At 50.1% G+C, this 24,028-nt stretch overlaps 1 protein-coding gene across 1 annotated transcript; it reads right to left on the bottom strand.

Moving 5' to 3' along the window:
* Window positions 1-575: 575 nt before the first annotated feature.
* On the bottom strand, window positions 576-24,028 carry LOC111944292 (uncharacterized). The gene is made up of 18 exons (XM_086854091.1): window positions 23,845-24,028; window positions 23,625-23,725; window positions 21,835-21,931; window positions 18,525-18,616; window positions 15,499-16,693; window positions 15,240-15,404; window positions 15,092-15,156; window positions 13,820-15,014; window positions 13,560-13,725; window positions 13,412-13,476; window positions 13,263-13,334; window positions 12,511-13,223; window positions 11,653-11,789; window positions 9,757-11,001; window positions 5,850-5,922; window positions 5,245-5,764; window positions 3,086-3,957; window positions 576-1,982 (listed from the first exon to the last, which is right to left on the bottom strand). The coding sequence occupies exons 2-5, from the start codon at window positions 23,625-23,627 to the stop codon at window positions 16,433-16,435; spliced, it is 453 nt and encodes a 150-aa protein (XP_086710217.1). The 5' UTR covers window positions 23,628-23,725; window positions 23,845-24,028; the 3' UTR covers window positions 576-1,982; window positions 3,086-3,957; window positions 5,245-5,764; window positions 5,850-5,922; window positions 9,757-11,001; window positions 11,653-11,789; window positions 12,511-13,223; window positions 13,263-13,334; window positions 13,412-13,476; window positions 13,560-13,725; window positions 13,820-15,014; window positions 15,092-15,156; window positions 15,240-15,404; window positions 15,499-16,432.

Here is a 24,028-nt window from a genome sequence, read left to right as displayed (position 1 = left end):
CACAGGCGGCCCAGAGAAGCTGTGGCTGCCCCATCTCTGGAAGTGTCCAAGTCCAGGTTGTACGTGGATAATCCCGTGGTTGAACCTGGGATAGTGGTAAGAGGTTCTTGCCCGTGGCAGGGGGTTTAGAATGAGATGAGTTTTTAGGTCCCTTCCAAACCATTTGTGGAGTCTGTGATCACCCACCAGTGAGCTTGGGGAGTCCCTCCCCAGGTGGGTTTGTGTCCGTGCATAGCTGTAGGTTGGGGAAAGGACACGGGAATATGGCCATACCTGCAAGCACTGTCATCCATGTGGAAGAGGAATCCATGTTCCATGAGTGGGGTGGTTCAAGAGGAAGCTGAATTGCAAGCAGCCTTCATGTCCAGCTGCTTACAGAGACCAAGCAATACAAAAATTAAACAGGCCATTAAGCAGCACTCCAGTGGATTAACATTTGTCTGTCTCACTTACGCTGCAGGATTTCAAAATTCCTTTGAAGTTTGCATATTAGAAAATCACTTTCCAAGCCACATAACTTTGAGGGACAGCTGACTAATCCTTTAGGATTTAATGATGTTAACTAACATGCACAGTTTTGTAGAAAGCTATCATTTGTATTTTGGTAGCAAACATGAACAACATTGACAATAAGTAATGATCTGTAAAGAGCCATAATGGGAGCATGTCATCATTTTAGTAACTTTTGTAGAAGCTTTAATTTTCTTCATAAAGCACAGGTTGGGCTTCTGATCTGATCTTCTTAGTTATAACAATTAATAGTTAACATAACTGTTTGCTTTTAAGTCTCACTGAAGTCAATAGGATTACACTTTTCTGTTAGCAACGTTAATTTATCGTTTTGTAGTTTCTTCTCTGACTCTTCAGGATCTCCTTCCATGGACTGGCAGAACATCAGCAGTGTTTTCCAGCAGCTGGGGCTGAGAGCAGGAGGTGCCCAGCACTGGTCTGGCACTGGAGCCACATCCCACTGTTTGTCCAGCGAAGCCCAACTCTGTTCCTGACAAGGTCTGGATCAGAGCCGTCCCCCAGCTGAGCTCCTGGAGTGACTATAGAATAGAATCATAGAATCATTAAATTTGGAAAAGACCTCCAAGAACATCAAGTCCAGCCTTCTCCATTCAGGAGGTTGGTTCTGGACTCCTGGTGCCTCGAGATTGAACTATGAACTTAACTTGGTATTTATATATATATTTATATATTTATATATATTATGGAATGCCAAAGTTGTGTGAAACAAGCTGACACGTAAGTTCATTAGGATGCAATTACTGCAATCAGAATGTAGGCTACTCAATTATTTTAGCAAGAAGGTGTAATTAACTGCAGGTTCATGTTGAATGCTGCCTGGTGCCAGATTTCGAGGATTGGCTTGCATGGGTAAACACAGCAGTGGGGTTTTACCTAGAGCACAGCCACTAGCTGAGGAGATGCAGACTGATGGAAAACAGCAGCGGCTGGATTGGTGGGAGACAAGCCAGAGCAAGACAAGAGGAGCAGAGCATCTTGTCCTTCACCTAGCAGCCCAGCTGATAGAGCTGGAGCCTCTAGGGATGTGAGCTGAGTGCATCAAAACTTACTGGCTATAATCGCTGCTGAGCCGTTGCTGCCTTGTTATTTAAAAGCATGAATATTAACGAGTTCTTACAGCTTCTTTGGAAAGATCTGCCTGTTATGGCTTATAGATCATAGTGGTACTGGGAGAAAATAAAACTATGTCAAATTGTTTGCCTGTTGCTTGTTTGCAACTCTCTCCTTCAGCTCATGGGAGCCTGGACACTATTCTGGAGAGGTAGTTTCCTCAGCATGTCTTCCACTTGTGAATTATTTAATGGGAAGCTTTGTCCTAGTAATGAGTGGAATATTCAGTGTGCAATTAATATCTCTGTTGCCCTCGGGCCTTCACAATCCTTGTCAAAATGTACATTACACCTGTAAAAATTCCATACAGAGCAGCAGGCAGAGAGGCGGCTGTTCATGGACTGTGCATGGAGAGAAGGAAGAGAAAAAAGACAGGAAATCTTACAAGATTTGCTGCATACATAAAGCAGGAGACCATCAAGGGCATGAGTGGCACAACAGGACCTGGGAGCTGTGGCACAGAATCCTGTATGGTGCTGAGCAACCTGGCCTGGGAAAGGAGTCCCTGCCCACGGCAGGGATAATGATAATAGAGATAATGAGATAGAGATAATGAGCTTTAAGGGCCCTTCCAATCCAAACCATTTTAGGATTCTATGAAGTTAATTTTGTTATTTGCTGTCCTTCATTCCCAGGGCAGTGCCATAGGTGCGTGAGTCCCTGGTCCTGTTCCATTGTTTTAGAAGGAAGTTTCTGCAAAGAGCCTGATCTTCCCACAACTCATTTCCAACTGGAATTTAACAGATCCCCATCTGCCAAATAATAAATAAGAACCTTTACATGCAACACTCCGTTTGTTAAGCAGAGCTATAAACAAAGCCTAAATAGCAGCTAATTTAGGGAACGAGGTTGGGAAGGCAATGTTGCCATAGCTGCAGCACACGAGTGGGATGAACACCCAGCCCCATGTAGTCAGGTCCCCTGTCATGGTTTAGGGCAAATTTGGGAGAAAACCTCCAATAGGCCCCCCCCCACCCCGGGAAGCAAACATACGTGGCGGTTCCCAAAAACCAAACCTACTGCCAGGCTTAAAGGCACCACCGAGAGCTTGTCCCTGTGGCAGTGAAGGGCAGGCTGTGAAGGATTGCAGAAAATGCCTTATTACAACAAAATGACATGGCTCTGGTTTTCATTATTTTCACTCTGTGGGGAAAGTCCAATGTGGTGAAGCTGGTGGCATATCAAGGGCAGGGCCAGCAGCAGCAGCTGTGTCTTTCTCAGGGAGAGCAGAGCCAGACATGCTCACAGACTTCCCAGGCCAGCCTTTGGGCATGCACCAAACTGGGACGGGAGCCCGTGCACTGACTTGCCGACAGCCAGAATGGGGCTGGCAGAGATAGGAAAACCCCAGGGCTTGTGGCGCCTCCGCACACTGGATCCGTGGGCCGCTCCAAGCTCTTTACACACCGCTAACTAATGTATTTCCCTGATGCATAATTCATACCTTTTTAGCAGAAGGTAAGAACTTCATAACTGTTAACGTGCAAGTGTTCATTAATGTGAGTATGCCAGACAGCCCTTGGATTTGGAAGGCGCTCTTGAGAAAGAGCCAAAGTCTGTCCTCTGTGAGCAGATTTTTTTTGAAAGCTCAGAGGCTGGTGGGCACCAGTCTCCAAATGATTCTCCAGTGGCTGCTGCTTCATCCTGGTTCCGCTGAAGAACTTGGAACATCATAGAAGCGGAAATAAACAGATAATTTCCTCTATACAAGGCATGGTGCTGGATGTGCTGTATATTCCACGTCTCTGTCCTGCACAGAGAAGTCAACCAAGCACATAAGGGAGATAAGAGCATTTGTTCCCACAAGGAACATGGAGAGGATGAAAAACAAGTTTTCTGTTATGTTCCATGCAGGGCTGTTTATAATGCCTGTGACTATTTTTAAGCCTGAGAAATGAAGGGCTGCCAGCTGCAGCTGAGGGAAGGTGCATTGTATTCTGGAGCACTGTCAGGTGAACAGAGCAGATACTTGTTACCCAGCAGCCAGCACAGGGACATTGGTGACACCACCCTCCCCATCCCTCTCCTTGGCAGAAGTCTGGCTGCAGGCACTGTCCTGGTAAGTGGAACTGCGTGCCTGCTACTGGGCTGACACCAACATTCACGGGGACAATGTCACTGTGAAAAACCTTCCAAAAGATATTGCTGGGTGGAAAAGGCAATCTCTAGGTGTAGAGGAGGAGCAAGTTCTGCTGTTGCTGCTGCCTGTTCTGTAAGACCATGTTTGGCGGTATGGAGACATGGGCAGGATGAAGGCGTGGGCAGGATGGAGGCACAGATGGAATGGAGGCACAAGCAGCCAGGAGTACCCTGCCCCTGTTGGAACAGAGGAAGGATAGCTGCCTGTGAGGCTGCCCCAGGAACCAGGGATGGAGAGCAAATCAGAGAACATCAGAGATACTCCAGCTCCTTTGGCAAGGTGAACAGCCAGCCCCTTACAATCTCTCACCCCACTGCTGACACACAGGAACTCCTGGATACTGACAGCAGCTATTTTCAACAGCCTCTGACACAGTAGAGTGAGAAATAATTTCCCAGAGCCAGAATCTCTCTTTTGAGTGTTTTGGAGAGGTCTGAGGCCACCCAAACTCATGCTGTAGAGTATCACGGACTCTGGAACTGGCTCCCCAGGGAAGTGGTCACAGCCTGAAGCCTGACAGAAGTCAAAGAAGCATTTGGAAAATGCTCTCAAGCAGATGGTGGGATTTTGGGAATTGTCCTGTGCAGGGCCAGGAGTTGAACTCAGTGATTCCTCCAGCAGCAGGATGTGTCCATCATCCAGTGTCTGCGCTATGGGGACTCAGGAATAGCAGACAAAGATGTCAGTGCTTTGAAGGACTCCAACCAGGGGCAGGAATCTTTCAATGAACCTCCTTGGCCAGACTCAACTTCCTAGAGGTAACAGAGGGGTTTTGCTCCAAAGTAGAAATTCCCAAACACTGCTGACGGCCCCACCCCAGTCGGACCAGTCACACCAGGGATCACAGCCCTGGCCAGAGGCACAGCTCTGACTCTGGGCAGGGCTGGGGGGGCAAAGAGCTGTGCTGGGAGCAGCCCCTTGGCAGGGACACTGCCCACAGGGATACCCCCAGTGCTGTGGGGCAGTTCCACTACAGAAATAGTTTTAGCAGTTTGGACTCACTGGTACAATGATAAAGTAAGGAAACTTCCAAATTAAACCCCACAGGGATATCCACTGAGGGGAATTTCATTTGCTGACATACCTAAGCCATGGCCAAGGTTGTACAGGACAAGTGTCTCAGCCACTGTTGCAAGCACCGGAGGGACTCTTACTACAGAATCATGGAATCATTAAGGCTGAATGGCAGAAAACATTTCCAAAAAGGGCTGGAAGCAAACGGCTGTGCTGAGGGGAAATTCAAAGGGCAGGGCAGAGCTTGGGATTGCAGCAAGACCATCCAAGTGGCGCTGGCTTTGGCAAAGCAGCACCTGTAATTTCATGCTCATCCAGCCCCCAGGCTGGCCGAGCTGTGCAGTTTGTGCAGCACAGAGCAGCCCTCAGCCCTGGCCAGCAGCCCTCGCTGACACCCAGGGTTGACCCACGCCCACCCGCACCACCGCTGCCCACTGCTCCTGGCTCACCTGCCATCCCTCTGCTGCCAGAAGCAAAGACCAAGGAAAATGTCTGTATTTACCACTGAGAGCTGCCTGAAACCTTCCTCAGACCTCCAGACCTGCTAATCCAAATGACAAGTGATTGTCAAAGTAGGAGCTCAACCCAGTGCACAAGTTTAGACCTTTCCCATGGTTTTGGAGATATTTGTGCACAACCAGGCAGGCTGGGCTTAACACACACTCCAGTGGAAAAGGGCAACTTCCCAGACCTAGACCTGGAGCAAAGTGTCCGGGGTGGCTCGTTTTCATTGCTAAATCCCCCAGAAAACATCCACAAGCAAAACAGAGAAAGGGACTTGGAACAGAAGAATTTGAAAGCCTAAACAAAGGTCAAACCACAAGTGTTTGAGCAGTGTGGGAAAAGCTGCCTGCCCTTACCTCCTTTTCCAAAGGACATCATGCCATGTTCTTATTTTACCTCCTGCAGTAGTGACAGCCTTCCCAGCCTCACGGTAGCGCAAATGTCTTGTTGAAAGCTCCAAACAACCTGCCACAATGTCAGCAGATGCCTGTACTTGTGCAATGCCTGCCTGCCCCAGCGCCGATCGCTATTTGCTAATACAATTCCTTACTTTTCACGTCAGTGCGCTTCTCCGGTGCAAACAGCAAGTCGGGAGGTGACCCTGGTTAAAGGTTCCTGATAACCTGTAGCAAGATAGTGACTTGGCTTATTTTCACTTACATATTTCCCTGGAGAAGCTGTAGCTGTCAGGAACCTGGATTCAAGCAGAAGTCCATAAAATCTCATGCAGTGTCTACCTGAGCTGAGGAGGAGGAGCTGGACATAAACTGAAACTGTTTGGACACCAAAAGCACTTGGCAAAATAGAAACAAAACGCAACTGGTCCCCATGATACGCAGCCAGCCAAACCACTGCCTCTAGTGTCCAGTTTCCCGACTGGGGATATTAGCTTGAGGGGGCTCAGCCAAGCCCCTGCTCCCAGCCCACTCCACGCAGATGCAAGCCAGGGATCACAGTCCCGTTCTCCCGGAGGGGTTGGAAGGCTGGGGCTGGGTTTAGGGAGGTTGGCGGCCACTGAGAGACTTGGCTGCCAGAGTGCTAGTGCTGGAAAAGGCCCCGCAGTCATGCTTTTGGAATGCTCCCCTGCTCCTAAGACATTACACAATTATTTCCCCGCCCCGCAAATCCCCCTAATATAAATGTTTAAGAATGAGCTCAGCAGTAAAGAAAGGGAACTTTTTTTCCTTTTTCTGAAGAAAACACAGAGCGGCCACTCCATAAGCAAGGCTGTCCATGGGGACACTGCTGGAGCAGGGGCTGTGGGGACGGATGTGGGATGGGGCAGCAGCCCCCAGGCTCCCATCCCAGGTCAGACACTGCCTGGGAGACCAGGCAACTTGGGACCCACAGCCCAAGGCCACCGTCAAGGGATGACAACCCGCATCAACGAAAGTGCAGCTGACCCACCCTCACCACACCCAGGGACCCCCACCCCACCCTGTCGCACTGCACCCCACCCAGCAGCCCAGCTGGGCCACCCACCCTATGCCCCATTCCCCCACCCTTGCACTGACCCCACACCCCAGTAACCCCACCTTTGAGCCCATACCTGACCAGAGGCAGTAACCCCACACCCCATTAGGAACGCAGATCTCAGTCCCTCCAAACCCGACAAGGAAACCCTGACCCCAGTTCCCCCAAGCCCCAGCAGTAACCACGAAGCCCTGTTTCTCCGGACTCCACCAGTAACTTAGACCCCACCACAACCAGTAACCCAGACCTCAGTTCCCCCAGATCCCAGCTCTGGCCCCCCTCCCCACCAGTATCCCCCCGTCCCCGGCTGTCCCCGCTCCGCTCGGCTCCCCCGGACCCCGCACCTCTCTCGGCCTCTGCCCGGTCCCGCTCCCTTCTCCAGTTCCGTCCCGGCCCCGCCGCGCGGCTCCGGGCACCGCCCCGAGCGGGGCCGTACCGTGATGGGCTGTACCGTGCCGTGATGGGCTGTACCGAGCCGTGCGGGACTGTACCGGGGGCAGAGCGGGAACGCGGGCCCGTGCGGGGCCGGGCGGGGCCGAGCAGACCCGAGCCGACCCGACTCTACCCGAGCCGTGCCTACTCGCGTCTCTACCCGAGCCGTGCCTACTCGTGTCTCTACCCGAGACGGGCCTACTCGTGTCTCCCTGAGGCGACCCGAGCCGCGCCGACCCTACCCGAGCCGACCCGAAGTCAAAGAAGCATTTGGAAAATGCTCTCAAGCAGATGTTGGGATTTTGGGAATTGTCCTGTGCAGGGCCAGGAGTTGAATTCAGTGATTCTTGTGGATACCTTCCAGTTCTGTACTGCATGATTCCAGAATCACTGCAGTGCCTCGACCAAGCTGTGGCTCTGTATAGTGCCTCCCCATGGCAATCCCAGCAACCACTAACACAGGTCTGCCTGGCTTCCCTGAGGAGCTACTCTCTCTCATGTCCTGGAGGTTTGATGTGTGTTCATCAAATTGAAAAAGGATTTAAAAATAAAGGAGTATCATAAACACCCTAAACAATCAGATCTATATAGCATGTTGTCAATATAGATAACATTATTTAAATAATAAGCTCAGAACTTTCACCTGTAAATTAAAACATCTTATTGAAATATATGCTGATTACAAGGCAAATGTCTTTGTTTTAATTATCTTAATTATGGGCTTTTAACGTCAAGAATCTGAATAATAATAATAATCTGAATAATTAATATAATAATCTGAATAAAATAATCTAAATAAAATAAAATATCGTAATAATCTGAAATAAAAACACTCATAAATGGCAGCATGTAACAACAATAGCTGCAGCTGCTGGCACTTGGACTGGGCTGTCAGGGTGAGGAATTATGTGATTCCTGGGGAGGGCATGGTGGGTGGTGGGTGTGCAGGGAGACTATAGGGCTGAGAACAGTGTCTGAACATACCTGTCACATGAAGTGATGGTGGCAGCTTGGACTAACTGCATTTATCATCCCCAGTTGTATAGCTCCCACCCCTGAGTACTGCACGTGGGGGAGAGTTGCTTGCGAGTGGGAAGAGAAGGAGACTGGGCTGGTGCATGTGTACTCAGTTGATTAATTTTAATTAGTTAATTAATTTAGTTAGTTGATCAGTTTTCCATTGTTTTGTCCTACCTGGGTGAGGCACAGCTGTGACTGCTGCATCCCTGGAGAAATGCTTGCCATGGCCCAGCTCTGAGAAAGGCCTATCAGCTGTGCCCCTTCCATGAATGAGTCTGACAGTGCTTGGGGCAGAAGATCCCACAGCCACAGGGTCCAAGCAGCTACCTCCTGCAGCATGTGCCTCCTCACAGGGCACTGAGCTCAGTCCATGGGCACTGGGATATTAGGCAAAGCCATTTCCAAGCAAAGGAGAGGTGCTGATCTCTGCTTCTCAGTAGACAGGCTGCAATTCCCACTCCACAATGGTATGTGGAGAAGGAGAATTAACTTGCATTTTCTCTGGTTCACCACTAGCAATTTCATTCCCCCTTTTGGGCTCCTGCTTCCACTCCCATTGCCTGTGCCTGAAAAACTAATTTTCAGACGCTCATTAGGATGGTGTGTCATTGGAGTGTCCTGCCTGATCCTCAGCACACTGTGTGCTCAGTTGTCCTACTGCCTTTAGAAGTGCCCCCAGAGAGGGTTTCTGCTATGCTCCCAGCCTTGCAACGCATTTTGGAGAAAACCAGTGAGCTGAAGGGCAGATTGGCAGGCAGATTCAGATTGTTTTTCTTTTCTAGCTGGACATATAGAAATAGGAAATCTTTAGAGACCTTGAAAAGGAAAAGTACTTCCCTCTGAATTGCTAAACTGATGGCATGGCTAAGAATAGCCTCTGAAGGGAGAGGGAAGATGAATGACGTGAGGCATTCGGCACCTTTTCTTACTGTGCACTAGTTGTGAAATTTAAAAAGTGAAATATCAAGGCATGTGCAGGCGAAGAGGAATGGCCAGTCACGCTGTGGACGTTTGGAGGAGTGTGTTATTATGTAAAGCAAATTGCGGAAAGGTTAGCAAATACCACTGCTTCCCTCAGGAGCTCTTCTCTTGCCAAAGCCATTAGTGCATTGGCAGGATAACAGATCCTCTCTGCTAATTCTCTAGGTCATAAGCAAATTGAGACAGAAAAGCTGATCTGCTATCAATCTACATTAGGCACAGGAGTCCAGCTCACCTGTCCAGCAGCCACTGGTTTACAGAAAGTTTAAGGCTGGAATATCAAATTATAATTAAACTGATCCCATTTTGCTCACTGCTCAGGCAGGCTGGGCATAGAGCTCTGGGACAGGGCTGTACAATTCTTGCTCTCCCCAGGTGAGAGCATGGCACAGGGAGGGCAATTCCTCAGACAGTGCCCCGGGACTTCCACCGTGCTGCTTCATCCTTTCAGGGAAATCCATGGCCATGGTGTTGCAGCTATGCTCCATGTCCAGGGGCTCTGGGGTTGCGGCCCCACAGGGAGGGCTTGGATTCAGGCAGTTTGTGCTTACCTCAGAGTCTTGATGCCAGCTCACAGTTGTGCAGCTTGCAATTTGGAAAGGGACAGATCAGGGAAATGTTGCATATGGGATGTGGGAAACTCCTTCCCTAGAGAGGAAGGGGTGAGTGAGGGCAGGAGGAGGCAGAGTTTTTTCTAGAAACAACCCAAGTATCTCCCAGCATAGGCAGAAAGAGTTTTCGATAACCTCAATATAAACTGCTTAGTGCGATTAAAACAACCCGCTCTCATGGAAGGGAAAACAATCCTCCCAGGGAGGATTAAGCCCAGGTCTGGAGCCCCTCCCTCCATGGACACACCAGTCTGTGGATGAGTACCCTGGGCATGGCAGGTGCTGGGACAGTGGTCTTCTCTGCCATGCGTGCAGAGAGGTTTAGCCTGGATATTAGGTAAAGGGTATTCCCACAGCAGGTGGTTGAGCACTTGAACAGGGTCCCCAGGGAATGGTCATGGCCCCAAGGCTGCTAGAGCTCAAGAAGCATCTGGACAATGCTCTCAGGCACAGGGTGGATTTTGGTGTTCTGTGCAGGGCTAGGAGTTGATCTATGCAGATCCCTTCCAGCTCAGAATATTCTGTGCTTCCATGATTTCAAACACAAGTGGTGCCTGCAAAACCTCCAGAGTCACATTTGCAGTGAACAAAGACACCCACCTGCACATCATTTCAAATCCTGCCTTTGATCTCAGGTTCCGGTAACAACCTTCTCCCCATCCAATTACTTGTCTTACAATTGACATAGAAATATTAAATTCCTAAGAACTAAAGCGCTTTCAAAGTATAACCTACTTTTAAAGTAGACAAGATTTATCATGGAAGCATTTGCTTTCTAGTCCTTGACATTATCAAAGTCACTGATGCCTCATCAGCAGCTCCACAAATGAGGCCTCCAAACACAATGTCTAGTTGCCTTTTGCTGAGCACTGTTTGCTGGCTGAGCTCTGATGATGGCAGTCTGGCACAAGTCCAGATTTTTGTTGGTGTTGCATTTGGTCAGGGTGTGATTTCAGCAGAGGAACCCCAGCAAAGGCATTTGCCATTGCAGGGAAAGGAAGTCAAACAGCCATCGTGGAAGTGCTCCATCCCTGGAAGTGTTCAAGGCCAGGGCGAAGCAACCTGGTCTAGTGAAGGTGTCCCTGCTCATGGCAAGGGTGGAATGAGATGAGCTTTAAAGTCACTTCCAACTCAAACCATTCTGTGATTCCATGATCCTTCAGAAGCAGCAACAGCAGGACACAACTGAGCATAGAACAATTTGGTAAATGCTACTGTAGCAGGAGTCTTGACCTACAGATATCACTACAAAGTGACTATCCCAGAGGAGGACTTCCCTGTAAGGGTCACACCACTGCCTCACAGCCACATCCAGCCCCTTCTGCCTCCCTGGTGGCACTAGAGCTGGTCCTGGCTGAGCCCCTCTGACTGTGTGACAGGTGGTGGCCCTGTCACCATCCCCTATGACTCTATAACCATGTGACCATGGTGTGCTGTGGGCATCCTTCTGCTGCCACACACTTCCAGGTGCAATCAAGTCTGTCCTGCACCCCTCTGACCATTGCTGAGTAGCAGAGGCAGCCGCTGGCAATGTGGGCTCACTGCTGCTAGCCACAGCATCCAGAAAACAGCTCAAATTCGAACTGGGAAACCTTTGCAATGGAGCAAGCACCAGGCTTCTGGTGGCGGCAGCAGCAGCAGCAGCAATGGTGCCCCTGGTCCACACCTCTGCCTGGTCCCAGCTCTCATCATAAATTGCTGCACTAACCTACATGGAGAGGCATTAACTTTCTCTCCTAAAACAAGGTGCAATTAGTTGGGCTTAAAAGAACACCAAGCAGTGCTAATTACTCTCTAAAAGATGAATAGAATTAAGCCAGAGAAGCAGAAAATTACCTTTGTGGGAGATCTGTTGCAGAGTTTAACTGAACAAGAATGGTAGCTGGATTGACAATGAAGAATTTGTCTTTTAACACCAGTTCACAAGCACCTTGACTATCGCCTTTTTTTTTGCTCCTGGAAATCACCTAGAGCTTTAATTAATAATTAAATAATAAATAATAACGAGCTAATAAATAATTAATCAATATTTACTTAACAATTAATAAATAATATTTAATTAATAATCAATAAATAAAAATTAATAAATATTAGCTAACAAAGAAATAATAAATATTTAATTGAATAATTAATTATAAGTAATATTTAATTAGTATTTAATAGTATTAAATTATAATTAGTAAATAATAACAATCTAATAAATAATAAATATTTAATTAAATTATGATTAACAAATAGTATTTAATAATAGTAGATAATATTTAATCATTATTTATTAATACTTAGTTAAACTAATACATATCAAGATAACAATATATCTTGTTAAAAGTAATTATAATTAATAATAATTTTATTATTTTAATAAAACGAGAAAAACAAAGCAATGTAATAAAGAAAATCATTATTATTTTAAATAAAATCAAACTAAAATAATAAAAACAAAAAAACCCCAGCTTTATTCTTGATATTTTAAACATTATCTTCAATCCAGAAACTACAAAACAGCTCCTCTCTGTCCCGCAGAAACAACATCTTGTCTCCCTGTGCCACTCCAGACCCCGCACCCGCCTCCGGCCGCCCGAAAAGCCCAGGACGTGGCAGAAAGAATTGGCCACGACCGGCCCCACCGCCCCAGGACACCGTCGGCCCCCAGATGCTGGCCCCAGCAGACGCGGGCATGGCGCCCGACCTCACCGGCGCTCCCCAGTTCAGTGAGCACAGGGCTCCCGTCCTGGCGCACCGGCGCTCCCTGGATCGCTCACGCCGCCGCTCGCCGCTGCCGCCCGCCGCCGCCTCTCCGCCGCCGCCTCTCCACTGCTCACCGCCGAACTAACGCCCGCACCCCTCCAGCTCACGCTATTTATAGCCCACGGCCGGCCAGCCCAGCCAATCACAGCCTGAGGCAGCGCCGGGCCCGCCAATCCCAGCCCGCCCGTTCCCGCCGCGCTCGCCTCCGCGACCCCCCGCTGTCCCCTCAGGCCCCGCTCCCGCGATCCCGCCCGCTCCCCCCCCTTCTCCCCGTTTCTTTGGGCGAAGTTACGGCTGGGACCTGAACGGGGAGCCCCCGCCCACCCTTCCCGGGACCCAGCAGCACCTCTCGGGGCTGCGGCAGCTCGGCTCTGCCGGCTCCCAAAGCAACAGCGGCCGGAGCGGCACCCCAGCAAAACGGGGGAGCGGGAACGGGCCACGACTGAGCGGGCTGAGCTTGGCGGGACCGCGCCTGGATTCAAAGGGCGGCTGTGATTGGCCACCTAGAACCATAACCTAGAACCCTGACCTAGAACCATAACCTAGAACCCTGACCTAGAACCATAACCTAGAACCATAACCTAGAACCCTGACCTAGAACCCTGACCTAGAACCCTGACCTAGAACCCTGACCTAGAACCCTGACCTAGAACCCTGACCTAGAACCATGACCTAGAACCCTGACCTAGAACCCTGACCTAGAACCCTGACCTAGACCCATAACCTAGAACCCGGAACCTGCCATCGCCAGGCTGTCGTCTCTCCGTCAGCTACAAAAAATAAAACAGAAAATCAGCAGCTGATCTTTGCAGGGCGTTGGCCAAAACCCGACAATTCCGCTACTCACGGCCGTGTCCTGAGGCCGCACGATAGGGCCACGCCGGGACCAGGCAGCGTCGTCGCAGGGCGCGCCTGAGTTAAGAGAAGAAAAAGTGATGCGGCGTTGCTGAGACTTGAACAGGCCCTCGCTCCTCCTCCCGACATCCCCAACTCACGGGAAGCCCTCGGCCCCTTCCTGAAGGCCACCCACACGGCCCCTTTACGTGGAAAAGGCTCCGTCACGCGGTCCCTGTGACGCTTCCGCAGGGGCTCACGGGAGCGGCGAAGCAGGCGTGCCGGCCGGCTGGCGACGGGGGTCTCGACGAAACGCGACTGGACCGCCTAAAGCACGCAAACAAGAAGGGACGCTTGGCGCTGCACCAGAAACTGAGAGCCCAGCGATAACAACAGCCTCCCTCCACCGGTCAACGCTCACCTTGCCCACTTCACCTTGACTGCTGCTAGCTGGCTCTATTTCCTAAAAATAAAGACAAAGAGGAGACCTGGAACACAGTGACCGGTTCCAGTTGCCCTGCAAAGACAAACACTGACTTACCTTCTCGGGGGAACCCCCTTACCCTGGATGGGGCGCTCTGCCACCGATTTCATCCGGCCGCATCTGAAAGAGAGCTGAGACAAAAGTCAAAGTGCTGCAGGGTAACGTCACAGCTCCAGACATCTTGTGTTGATCTAGGGATATGTTCTAGACCCCGACTACACCCTACATCGCCAATTTCAAATTACAGGGGCCTGGGACTTGGCCTTTTACACCTACAGCCAGGCTGGGCAGCAGGGCAGAGCAGCTCCGGGACAACTACACCCAGACACCCGTGACACACCAGACAACCGACGAGGGGACACAATGGGGAGACCAAACTCTGGGCCACAAGGACGGCCGCAAGGACTGAGAATGCGGAACGAGATGAGCCGGGTGAGAATGAAGGCGAGCTGATGAAGCTCACAGAACCCGGGAGGAAGAAGATGCTGACGGAATGACAAACTCCAGGAACCGCCAAGACGGAGGCCCAAGAATCTTATGGCCGCAATCCTCTACCTATCTTTGCGTTTCTTCAAGTCCTAAGCCGCAACAATGGATCCTCGCGGCGCACGGCTGTTGACACAGCTCGGAAGAAGACGTCTAAAAGACATCCGATCGGATGCTTTTCGAAACAGACGCGATTCCAAGGCCTCTGAGAGCAGTCGAGCCGAGGAGCCCAGAGATCGGAGATGCTATAAGTGATGCTGGCGTTTCTGGTAAGCCCCCAGAAGAGATAGGGCAAGGCACGTACAACACAAGAGGCACAAAAGACACAGAAGGCACGACGGACAAGTGACAAGCCACGCCCCGAGGCTGCTCTGTCCTGCACACCTCAGCACTGTGAACAAAAGTGAGGCTCTCCCACCGTGCGGCCTAAGGGGCCACAGCCTGGACCTCCCCGTCCCCAAAGCTGACTCAAAAATCCCAGGTCACGAGCCCCGACCCGGCACCCCGCTTCCATCCCCTCCGCGGGTCGTAGCCTTTGACTCAGCTCTCGGATGCCCGCTGGGGAGGATCCACACGGAGCGCCAAGGAAGGCCGCCTGGCTATCCGGGAAGTTCCTGCCATCGCCAGGCTGTCGTCTCTCCGTCAGCTACAAAAAGTAAAACAGAAAATCAGCAGCTGATCTTTGCAGGGCGTCGGCCAAAACCCGACAATTCCGCTACTCACGGCCGTGTCCTGAGGCCGCACGATAGGGCCACGCCGGGACCAGGCAGCGTCGTCGCAGGGCGCGCCTGAGTTAAGAGAAGAAAAAGTGATGCGGCGTTGCTGAGACTTGAACAGGCCCTCGCTCCTCCTTCCGACATCCCCAACTCACGGGAAGCCCTCGGCCCCTTCCTGAAGGCCACCCACACGGCCCCTTTACGTGGAAAAGGCTCCGTCACGCGGTCCCTGTGACGCTTCCGCAGGGCTCACGGGAGCGGCGAAGCAGGCGTGCCGGCCGGCTGGCGACGGGGGTCTCGACGAAACGCGACTGGACCGCCTAAAGCACGCAAACAAGAAGGGACGCTTGGCGCTGCACCAGAAACTGAGAGCCCAGCGGTAACAACAGCCTCCCTCCACCGGTCAACGCTCACCTTGCCCACTTCACCTTGACTGCTGCTAGCTGGCTCTATTTCCTAAAAATAAAGACAAAGAGGAGACCTGGAACACAGTGACCGGTTCCAGTTGCCCTGCAAAGACAAACACTGACTTACCTTCTCGGGGGAACCCCCTTACCCTGGATGGGGCGCTCTGCCACCGATTTCATCCGGCCGCATCTGAAAGAGAGCTGAGACAAAAGTCAAAGTGCTGCAGGGTAACGTCACAGCTCCAGACATCTTGTGTTGATCTAGGGATATGTTCTAGACCCCGACTACACCCTACATCGCCAATTTCAAATTACAGGGGCCTGGGACTTGGCCTTTTACACCTACAGCCAGGCTGGGCAGCAGGGCAGAGCAGCTCCGGGACAACTACACCCAGACACCCGTGACACACCAGACAACCGACGAGGGGACACAATGGGGAGACCAAACTCTGGGCCACAAGGACGGCCGCAAGGACTGAGAATGCGGAACGAGATGAGCCGGGTGAGAATGAAGGCGAGCTGATGAAGCTCACAGAACCCGGGAGGAAGAAGATGCTGACGGAATGACAAACTCCAGGAACCGCCAAGACGGAGGCCCAAGAATCTTATGGCCGCAATCCTCTACCTATCTTTGCGTTTCTTCAAGTCCTAAGCCGCAACAATGGATCCTCGCGGCGCACGGCTGTTGACACAGCTCGGAAGAAGACGTCTAAAAGACATCCGATCGGATGCTTTTCGAAACAGACGCGATTCCAAGGCCTCTGAGAGCAGTCGAGCCGAGGAGCCCAGAGATCGGAGATGCTATAAGTGATGCTGGCGTTTCTGGTAAGCCCCCAGAAGAGATAGGGCAAGGCACGTACAACACAAGAGGCACAAAAGACACAGAAGGCACGACGGACAAGTGACACGCCACGCCCCGAGGCTGCTCTGTCCTGCACACCTCAGCACTGTGAACAAAAGTGAGGCTCTCCCACCGTGCGGCCTAAGGGGCCACAGCCTGGACCTCCCCGTCCCCAAAGCTGACTCAAAAATCCCAGGTCACGAGCCCCGACCCGGCACCCCGCTTCCATCCCCTCCGCGGGTCGTAGCCTTTGACTCAGCTCTCGGATGCTTGGTGTGGTGGATCCACATGGGGTGTGAAGGAAGGCCTCCTCGCCATCTGGGAAGTTCCTGCCATTGTCAGGATGTCGACTCCTGGTCAGCTACAACCAAGAAGACAAAATATCAATGCAGGAGCTTAGTGCCACATCTGTGAAAACCCAGCACTTACCTTCTCTAGAGAATGCCCAGGTCCTTGGGCTGCACACTTCACCCCACAGGGAGGCCGAAGCTTGCTTCACAGCAGTATTGGCTGACAGCCAAATGACCACCACCTCAAGGAGGGGAGGAAGACTCTCCGGTCAGTGAGGGCCAGGGAGCCCAGGGTACCCCAAGGACAGAAACCCCAGCTTATACGACAGCAGTAGGCCCGAGCACTCACTATCGCTTCCTGGCTGGCCCTAGCACCAGGGAACTGCCTGCACCTCTCGGGGGTTCTGGCACTCTGCTGCTTTAGGGTTCCTGCCTGCAGCTGTCTCAAGGAAACGGGAGTGCTGTGAGGGCTACTGTTTAGGGTTTGAATAGTCCTGTACTCTACCTTATATCCCAACCTATACCCCTTTTCTTTTCACTGTTTGTCTCCAGCCCTCAAGCCCTTGACCTCTGAAGCCCTCCCTCAGCCTCTCTGTGTCACTGCCAAGCTGCCCCACTGAACCCTACAAACTTACAACCCTACGCTTGCAACCGGGGATGCTCCTTATCCATAGGCCCCAAGAGATGTCCCTTAGCCTGGACCAGGCAATCCACAGTTGCTCCCTACCCTACCTAAGTTTGGCCCTGAGACAGGGCAGAGGCTGACAGAGCCGAACTCTTTGCGGAGGCCAGGCACGAAGCCTTACCAACCGCCGCCTCGAGGAGGGGTGGGAGCAATCCCTGGCTGCGGAGGGACAGAGAGCCCAGGGTGGGGCGGGGCGGGAAACCCCCTGTTTCCCCAACCCTGCGGATCGTCCCCCCACTATCTCTTCCTGGCTGGCCCTAGCACCAGGGAACTGCCTGCACCTCTCGGGGGTTCTGGCACTCTGCTGCTTTAGGGTTCCTGCCTGCAGCTGTCTCAAGGAAACGGGAGTGCTGTGAGGGCTACTGTTTAGGGTTTGAATAGTCCTGTACTCTACCTTATATCCCAACCTATACCCCTTTTCTTTTCACTGTTTGTCTCCAGCCCTCGAGCCCTTGACCTCTGAAGCCCTCCCTCAGCCTCTCCGTGTCACTGCCAAGCTGCCCCGCTGAACCCTACAAACTTACAACCCTACGCTTGCAACCGGGGATGCTCCTTATCCATAGGCCCCAAGAGATGTCCCTTAGCCCGGACCAGGCAATCCACAGTTGCTCCCTACCCTACCTAAGTTTGGCCCTGAGACAGGGCAGAGGCTGACAGAGCCGAACTCTTTGCGGAGGCCAGGCACGAAGCCTTACCAACCGCCGCCTCGAGGAGGGGTGGGAGCAATCCCCGGCTGCGGAGGGACAGAGAGCCCAGGGTGGGGCGGGGCGGGAAACCTACTGTTTCCCCAACCCTGCGGATCATCCCCCCACTATCTCTTCCTGGCTGGCCCTAGCACCAGGGAACTGCCTGCACCTCTCGTGGGTTCTGGCACTCTGCTTCTTTAGGGTTCCTGCCTGCAGCTGCCTCAGGGAAATGAGAGCACTGTTAGGGCTGCGGTACACCTGAACTCCACCTTACCTATAACCCTTCTTTTCACTGTTTGCTCAGCCTTTTTTTCTTGGAATTCTTTTGACAGATTGAGGGCACCAGGGAGGGACTGCCACGATGAAATCAAAAGGGAAAAGGAGAAAGATCACCCCTGCAAATCCACACTGGCTCAGCTGTTCAGGTGCTGCTTCCTGGCAAAAAGCTTTGTCCATCACCACTTCCTTTAAGCAGTGCTCCAAGTCCAAGCGCATCCAGGTGCTCCCCCAGACCCCATGAGATGCTCTCACCGTCACTCCATCAGATGCCACTGGGAGCCCACCAGAAACTCCTCTCCTCCAGCAGTTCCATGCCAACGTTGTTTTGCCCCTCGTATTTGGCCCTGTAATAACGGCAAAATTGTTGCCTTCTGTCAGGTACGTGTTGTTAGACACAGGTTTTTCCATGGCCATCTTTTCAAGAATGAGGTGCCATCCCTGCTTGATTGCTAAATTATCGGTAAATTCTGGAAAACCTAAATAAGAAAAAAAATCTAAGACACTGACGAGTTAATATGGGAACCTTTACATCACTAAACTAGTATGTCTTGAAATAAAGTGAATTCTTCCATGCCTACTACAAAAATCATATTCCTAAAAATAAAATAACCAAGAAACAAACAGCATCAAATTCCCACCAATGTGGGAATCACAATACCTCCACCAACCAAGGGAAAAAAATCTTAACCCCCTCAAAAAGACCCAACACTGAAACACAACTCATCCTAACATTTCAACTAACAATACTAAAATAAATTTTCGTAACAAATATTCCCTCTATCCACACCACCAATACTACATAAAACAAATAAAGTACTCTCATCACAGCACCCCCAAATCAAAAACCTAAATTGCCCTAAAATCTTTAAAATAATCACAAATTAACCCCAAAATAAAAACTTTAATCTCACTAACAAAAAACCCCAAAACAGGCAACACAAACAAAACCAACACCGTACAACCAACTACCAGCAAAAACAGATGCTATGCTTTCACTAACAGTTCTTATCACATCAGCAAAGTTAGACATAAATAAAAAACAATCCTATTGAACTCCACACAACAAATCACACCAACTATTAAAAAATAATCAGACCAACTCGCTAAACTCAAAACCATTCAACTAACCCTAAACATCAGCAGAAAAAAGCCCCAAAGCTCTACCTTTATACTAATACCTAAATACTCACCAATACTCTATAAAAAAAATTTAATAGCTCATTAAAAACAAAAAAACCAATCTAAACTACTAAAAAATTAAAAAGCATCACCCCCAAAAATATACCTATAAAAATCCACCATATAAATGCCTGCCCCCAGAAATGAAACTAAGAAACACAACAGAAAGAAATCCAAACTTATCATCACCACCTAAACTAGAAAACGCAACATTAAATAAATAGAACATATACATTATTATACACCAACTACAAACAAAATAAAATGATACAATCAATTACTAAGTCACCTTAAAACCAGTCAATAAAAAACTTTCAAAAATTGAAAACTGCATCTAACAAAAGCCACCTAATTAACACCCAAAACTCAGCTAACCAAACAAACCCTACCCAATCTGAACACCAACATACAATAAACAAAACCCAGTAATACATATCGAGATCTATTTTAATTGATTCTACCTAAAATACAAACCCATTCATAGAATCATCTTTATTCAAAAAATAAATTTCACATAGTATACAACACAAATCAAACAACACACTGTGTACCACCAAAAAAATCTAATCTTGAATAAAAATCACATATAAATATCTCTGCTTACTAAATATTACTACCACTATTTATATTTACCTGTATCTGTATAAAATCATATTTAAATTTAATAAACATTAATTTGACCTCTAAGCCAAATATATACAATAAAAAATAAAATGTCCTTAAATTACATTATATCCTCATCATCTGCTTTATGCCCAAACATAAATTCTGTAACTTCAAAACTAAAAAAGAAAAAATTCTTTGAACATACAATCTATATACAATACTAATACAGCCTCACTCAAATTCTCTCTCAACTCTACTGTCTAACACAACAAAAAATGCATTTTTTACTTTTTCAAACTAATTTCTCATTTATTAGTGAATACAAAATAATTGCCAGAACCATAACAACTACTTCTAAAACTATTCAACTTTACTCCAATCCAAAAACCCAAGCTACCACCAAAACACCCCACGGCTCAAAAAGATCCACGCCACAGCCCAGCTCCAAAAACATCCAAACCACACGTGCAGAAAAACCCTTCTAAAGCTCCTGCTCTTTTCTCCACAACAAAGAAATTATCTAACATTATTCATCCTTTTTTTCCTCTTACCTATGCCCTACTTATTAAAATAAACATTTTTTTTCACTTTTCCTCAAAAAAAAATTCCTTTAAAATCAATTAAAAAACAGACTGAAACCTGACTTCTATTAAGAAACACATTCATTTTAAAACGTTTTCTCCCAGTTTGTCTCAACTCTTTCCAAAGTTTGGATCCTGTTCCAGTGCACCTGAACCAAATCAACCTGCTCTGGCTCTGAAAATATCAGCAACACCAAACCCAGAGCACGAAGCACCTCGCCCTTCCTACCCCGCTGTCCCTCGGCCCTGCTCTCTCGCATCCTACGCTGCAGAGCGCTGGGAGCCAGGTTCAGCCCTGAGAATTGTCACATCCATTCCCTCGGACATTCCAGCTTCCACGGGGATATTGCGGGGACCCCCTGCTTTCCATTCCCCAGTACAGCACCAAGACAAAGTTCTCACTCGGCCCGCGTCTCCAGAAAATCGTGTGCAAGGCTTAAATAAACCCCGAGGCTTGAGAAATACAGTCTGCCCGAAAAGCCCAGCTCTGCATCCAGGGGAAATGAACATCACAAACAGATTCATGCACCCCAGATGCATGGGACGCTGTCAGCTTAGATCTGCAGTTAACTCGGCAATGGAAAAACCTGAGCTCGAAGCCCTCCTGTGAGGGTGCAAAAGGTATTGGACACAGTTTCTAGAAGGCACCACATCGTTATTTAAAGGCACAGCTCGGCTAAAGAGCAACACCGACAAAGCCCCGAGACAAAAAAGCCCGGAAGGTCGGGCTTTTCCCCCTCCCCTCCTCCCAGTGGCTTCTGCTAGCGCACTCTGGAGCTGACAAGCCACAAGTGTCCCCCAGCGCCCCCGCCGGGACTCGCTCCCGGGCTGGCGCCGCTCCAGGTGCAGGGGGACCAGGGAAACCACGCCAGCCCCAGCAGCGGCGGCACCCAGCACCCGGGGGCGGCCCCGCGCTCCCGGCCGGAAACCGGCTCCTCCGGCGGGCGGGGGCAGCGCCGGCCCCGGGAGAGCCCGGCCCGCCCAGCGGCACCGGGACCGGCCCGAAGGGGCCCCGGCGGTGCCCGAGCCCTGCGCCCGGAGCGGACAAAGACGCCGGAACACAGCTCCACGCCACGGCTCCCGCCTGCCGGCTCGGCAGAGCCCGCCTCTCCTCCACACGGCTCTGTCGCTCCCTGGCAAGAGGAAATCAAAAAGGAAAAGGAGAAAAGCCCCACTGCGAACTCACACAGGCTTACTTGCTCCGATGCTGCTTCCAGACACAAAGGTTTCTCCCTTAGCACCTCCTTTAAGCAATGCTCCATGTCCAAACGCATCCAGCTGATCTCCCAGATCCTATGAGATGGTCTCAGTATCATTCCATGAGATACCCCCAGAGAGCTCACCATAAACCCCTCTTCTGCAACTGCTCCGTGCCCAAGCAAAGTGAGATAAACCCTCCCCCTAAAATAGCCCCGGGCAGGCCCCACCCATTCTTTACCATAACTGCTCACACCTGGGGCTGCTCTGAGCGCTCATCAACCTCACTGCTCACACCTGGAGCTACTCTGAGCGCTCATCAACCTCACAGTTCAGTTTGTGCTGTTGCCATCCTACGGGTGAGGGGAGGGGCAGAAGGAACTTGTTGCTCATTCCCTGGACGGCTCATTGTCTGCACCTGACACACTGGGGCACCTGGATTTCCTTGCTATGGATGAGGACACCTCTCCTTCTCCTGGTGCCCAAGGCTGAAAATGGAATTCCACCTCCACAATTCTATGTGTTTGAGTTTCATAATTCCCAATGTAATTCCCCAGGGATCATAAGCTATCACCTCTAATTTTTCCTCTAGAATCGCTGCTGACTTGCCTGTCTGTGGAAGTGCTTGACACATGGATGCAGAGTTCAGGGGCTTGTTTATGGCTTATCCTGACGAGCACAAATGAAATCCAAACACCCAGAATTACAGGGAAATATGGATAAAGTTTATAAATACTCCTCTTCCCTGCAAATCCCTGGCAACCTCCCATTTACCTTTCACTCTTAACCTCTGAATTTTGACCTTTGGCTCTTGACTTTAGCTCTCTGAAGTTTGATTCCCTGATAATTGACCTTGAACCACATAACCTTGGAAAATTAACCCATAACATTGGACCTTGGACCCTTTACTCTTGATCTTTGAACACTGACCATTCACATGTGACCCTTGAAGTTTGAATCCCTGATTTTCAATTTAACCATTGACCCCTGACCTTTTGCCCTTGACCTCAGCCCTTTGACACTGTCACAACATCAATATTACTGACCTACAGTGATTTCAGCATATGAATGCTACCATAGTTATCTCACCCAGCCATGTCAATCCCACTATCAGTCTCTATATCCCAGCCCCACAGTGATTTCAGCTCTAGCCCTGGAGAGCCCTTCCCAGCCCCAGTGATTTCAGCTCTTGGCCCACAAGCTTTATTTCACTGCAAGCTCTCTTCTTCCAGCTCCACATCCGCTTCTTTTTCCCCCTCTCTGCTAGGTGAAGCTGCTCCAGGTTGAGACAAAGGGTCTTTGTTTTTGGTTCCAGCTCTGAGGTTTCACCTCCACGCCGAGAAATGCCACTCCAACCGCATCCCAACCCCAAAGCAATCTTTACTGTAATTGCAGCTCGCCCCATTTTGTACCATTCTATGGGTGCTTCCCACATCCACAGTCACTATCCCCTCAGAACAGTGTTTGCAGCTCCCCACCCCAGCCCCAGTGATTTCAGCTTCAGTCCCACAAGCTTTATTTGACTGCCAGCTCTTCTGCTGCGCATCTGCCTCCACATCTTCCCAGCAGTGTCACATCATGCTGCTTTCTGGTTCTCTGTTTTAGCTCTAGCTCTCTGTGGTTTGAGCTTAGCTCTTGAACAGCCCCAGCCTGACCATCCTTACTGCAGGAACAGCTCTTCAAGGCCCTATCCCAGCCCTTACATTGATTTCAGCTCCAGCCACGCAGTTTGCATCCCGGCTCCATATTCCCCATCCCAGCCCCACAACAGTTTTACCCTAAACCCTACCATATTTCTGTCTGCTCCAGCTCTGCTTCCTCAGTTCCAGCTCCTCAGCTTCTCACTACCGATGGCTGAAAGCTGCTCCTGCTTCTCACTGCATCCCCGGGCTGTTAATAAGGCCACAAATCAGTTATCATCATCACTTCAATGTCTCTAGGAGTTGTCCTACCCACCCTAATGGGAGCCCAACTTTGGGGCCACTTGAGGCCTCTAGCCCAACAGGTACCTTCCCCCTCCCCCTGGGTCTCAGTCCAGCATTTGTCTGGGGCTGCAGCACTCTCCGGGGATAGGCAGAGAAGGGAGGCAAAAGTTGGCAGAGAGCGCTTTCTGTTCCCTTCAGTCCCAGAATCTGTGCTTATGGTTTCAGGGTACTTGATTGATTCGTTCCTAGATAAAAACGTTACGGCATT

The sequence above is a fragment of the Cyanistes caeruleus genome, chromosome 17 (genome assembly GCF_971803275.1).
Source record: "Cyanistes caeruleus chromosome 17, bCyaCae1.hap1.1, whole genome shotgun sequence".
Taxonomy (NCBI): Eukaryota; Metazoa; Chordata; class Aves; order Passeriformes; family Paridae; genus Cyanistes; species Cyanistes caeruleus.
This window is presented reverse-complemented; position numbering and strand designations above follow the sequence as displayed.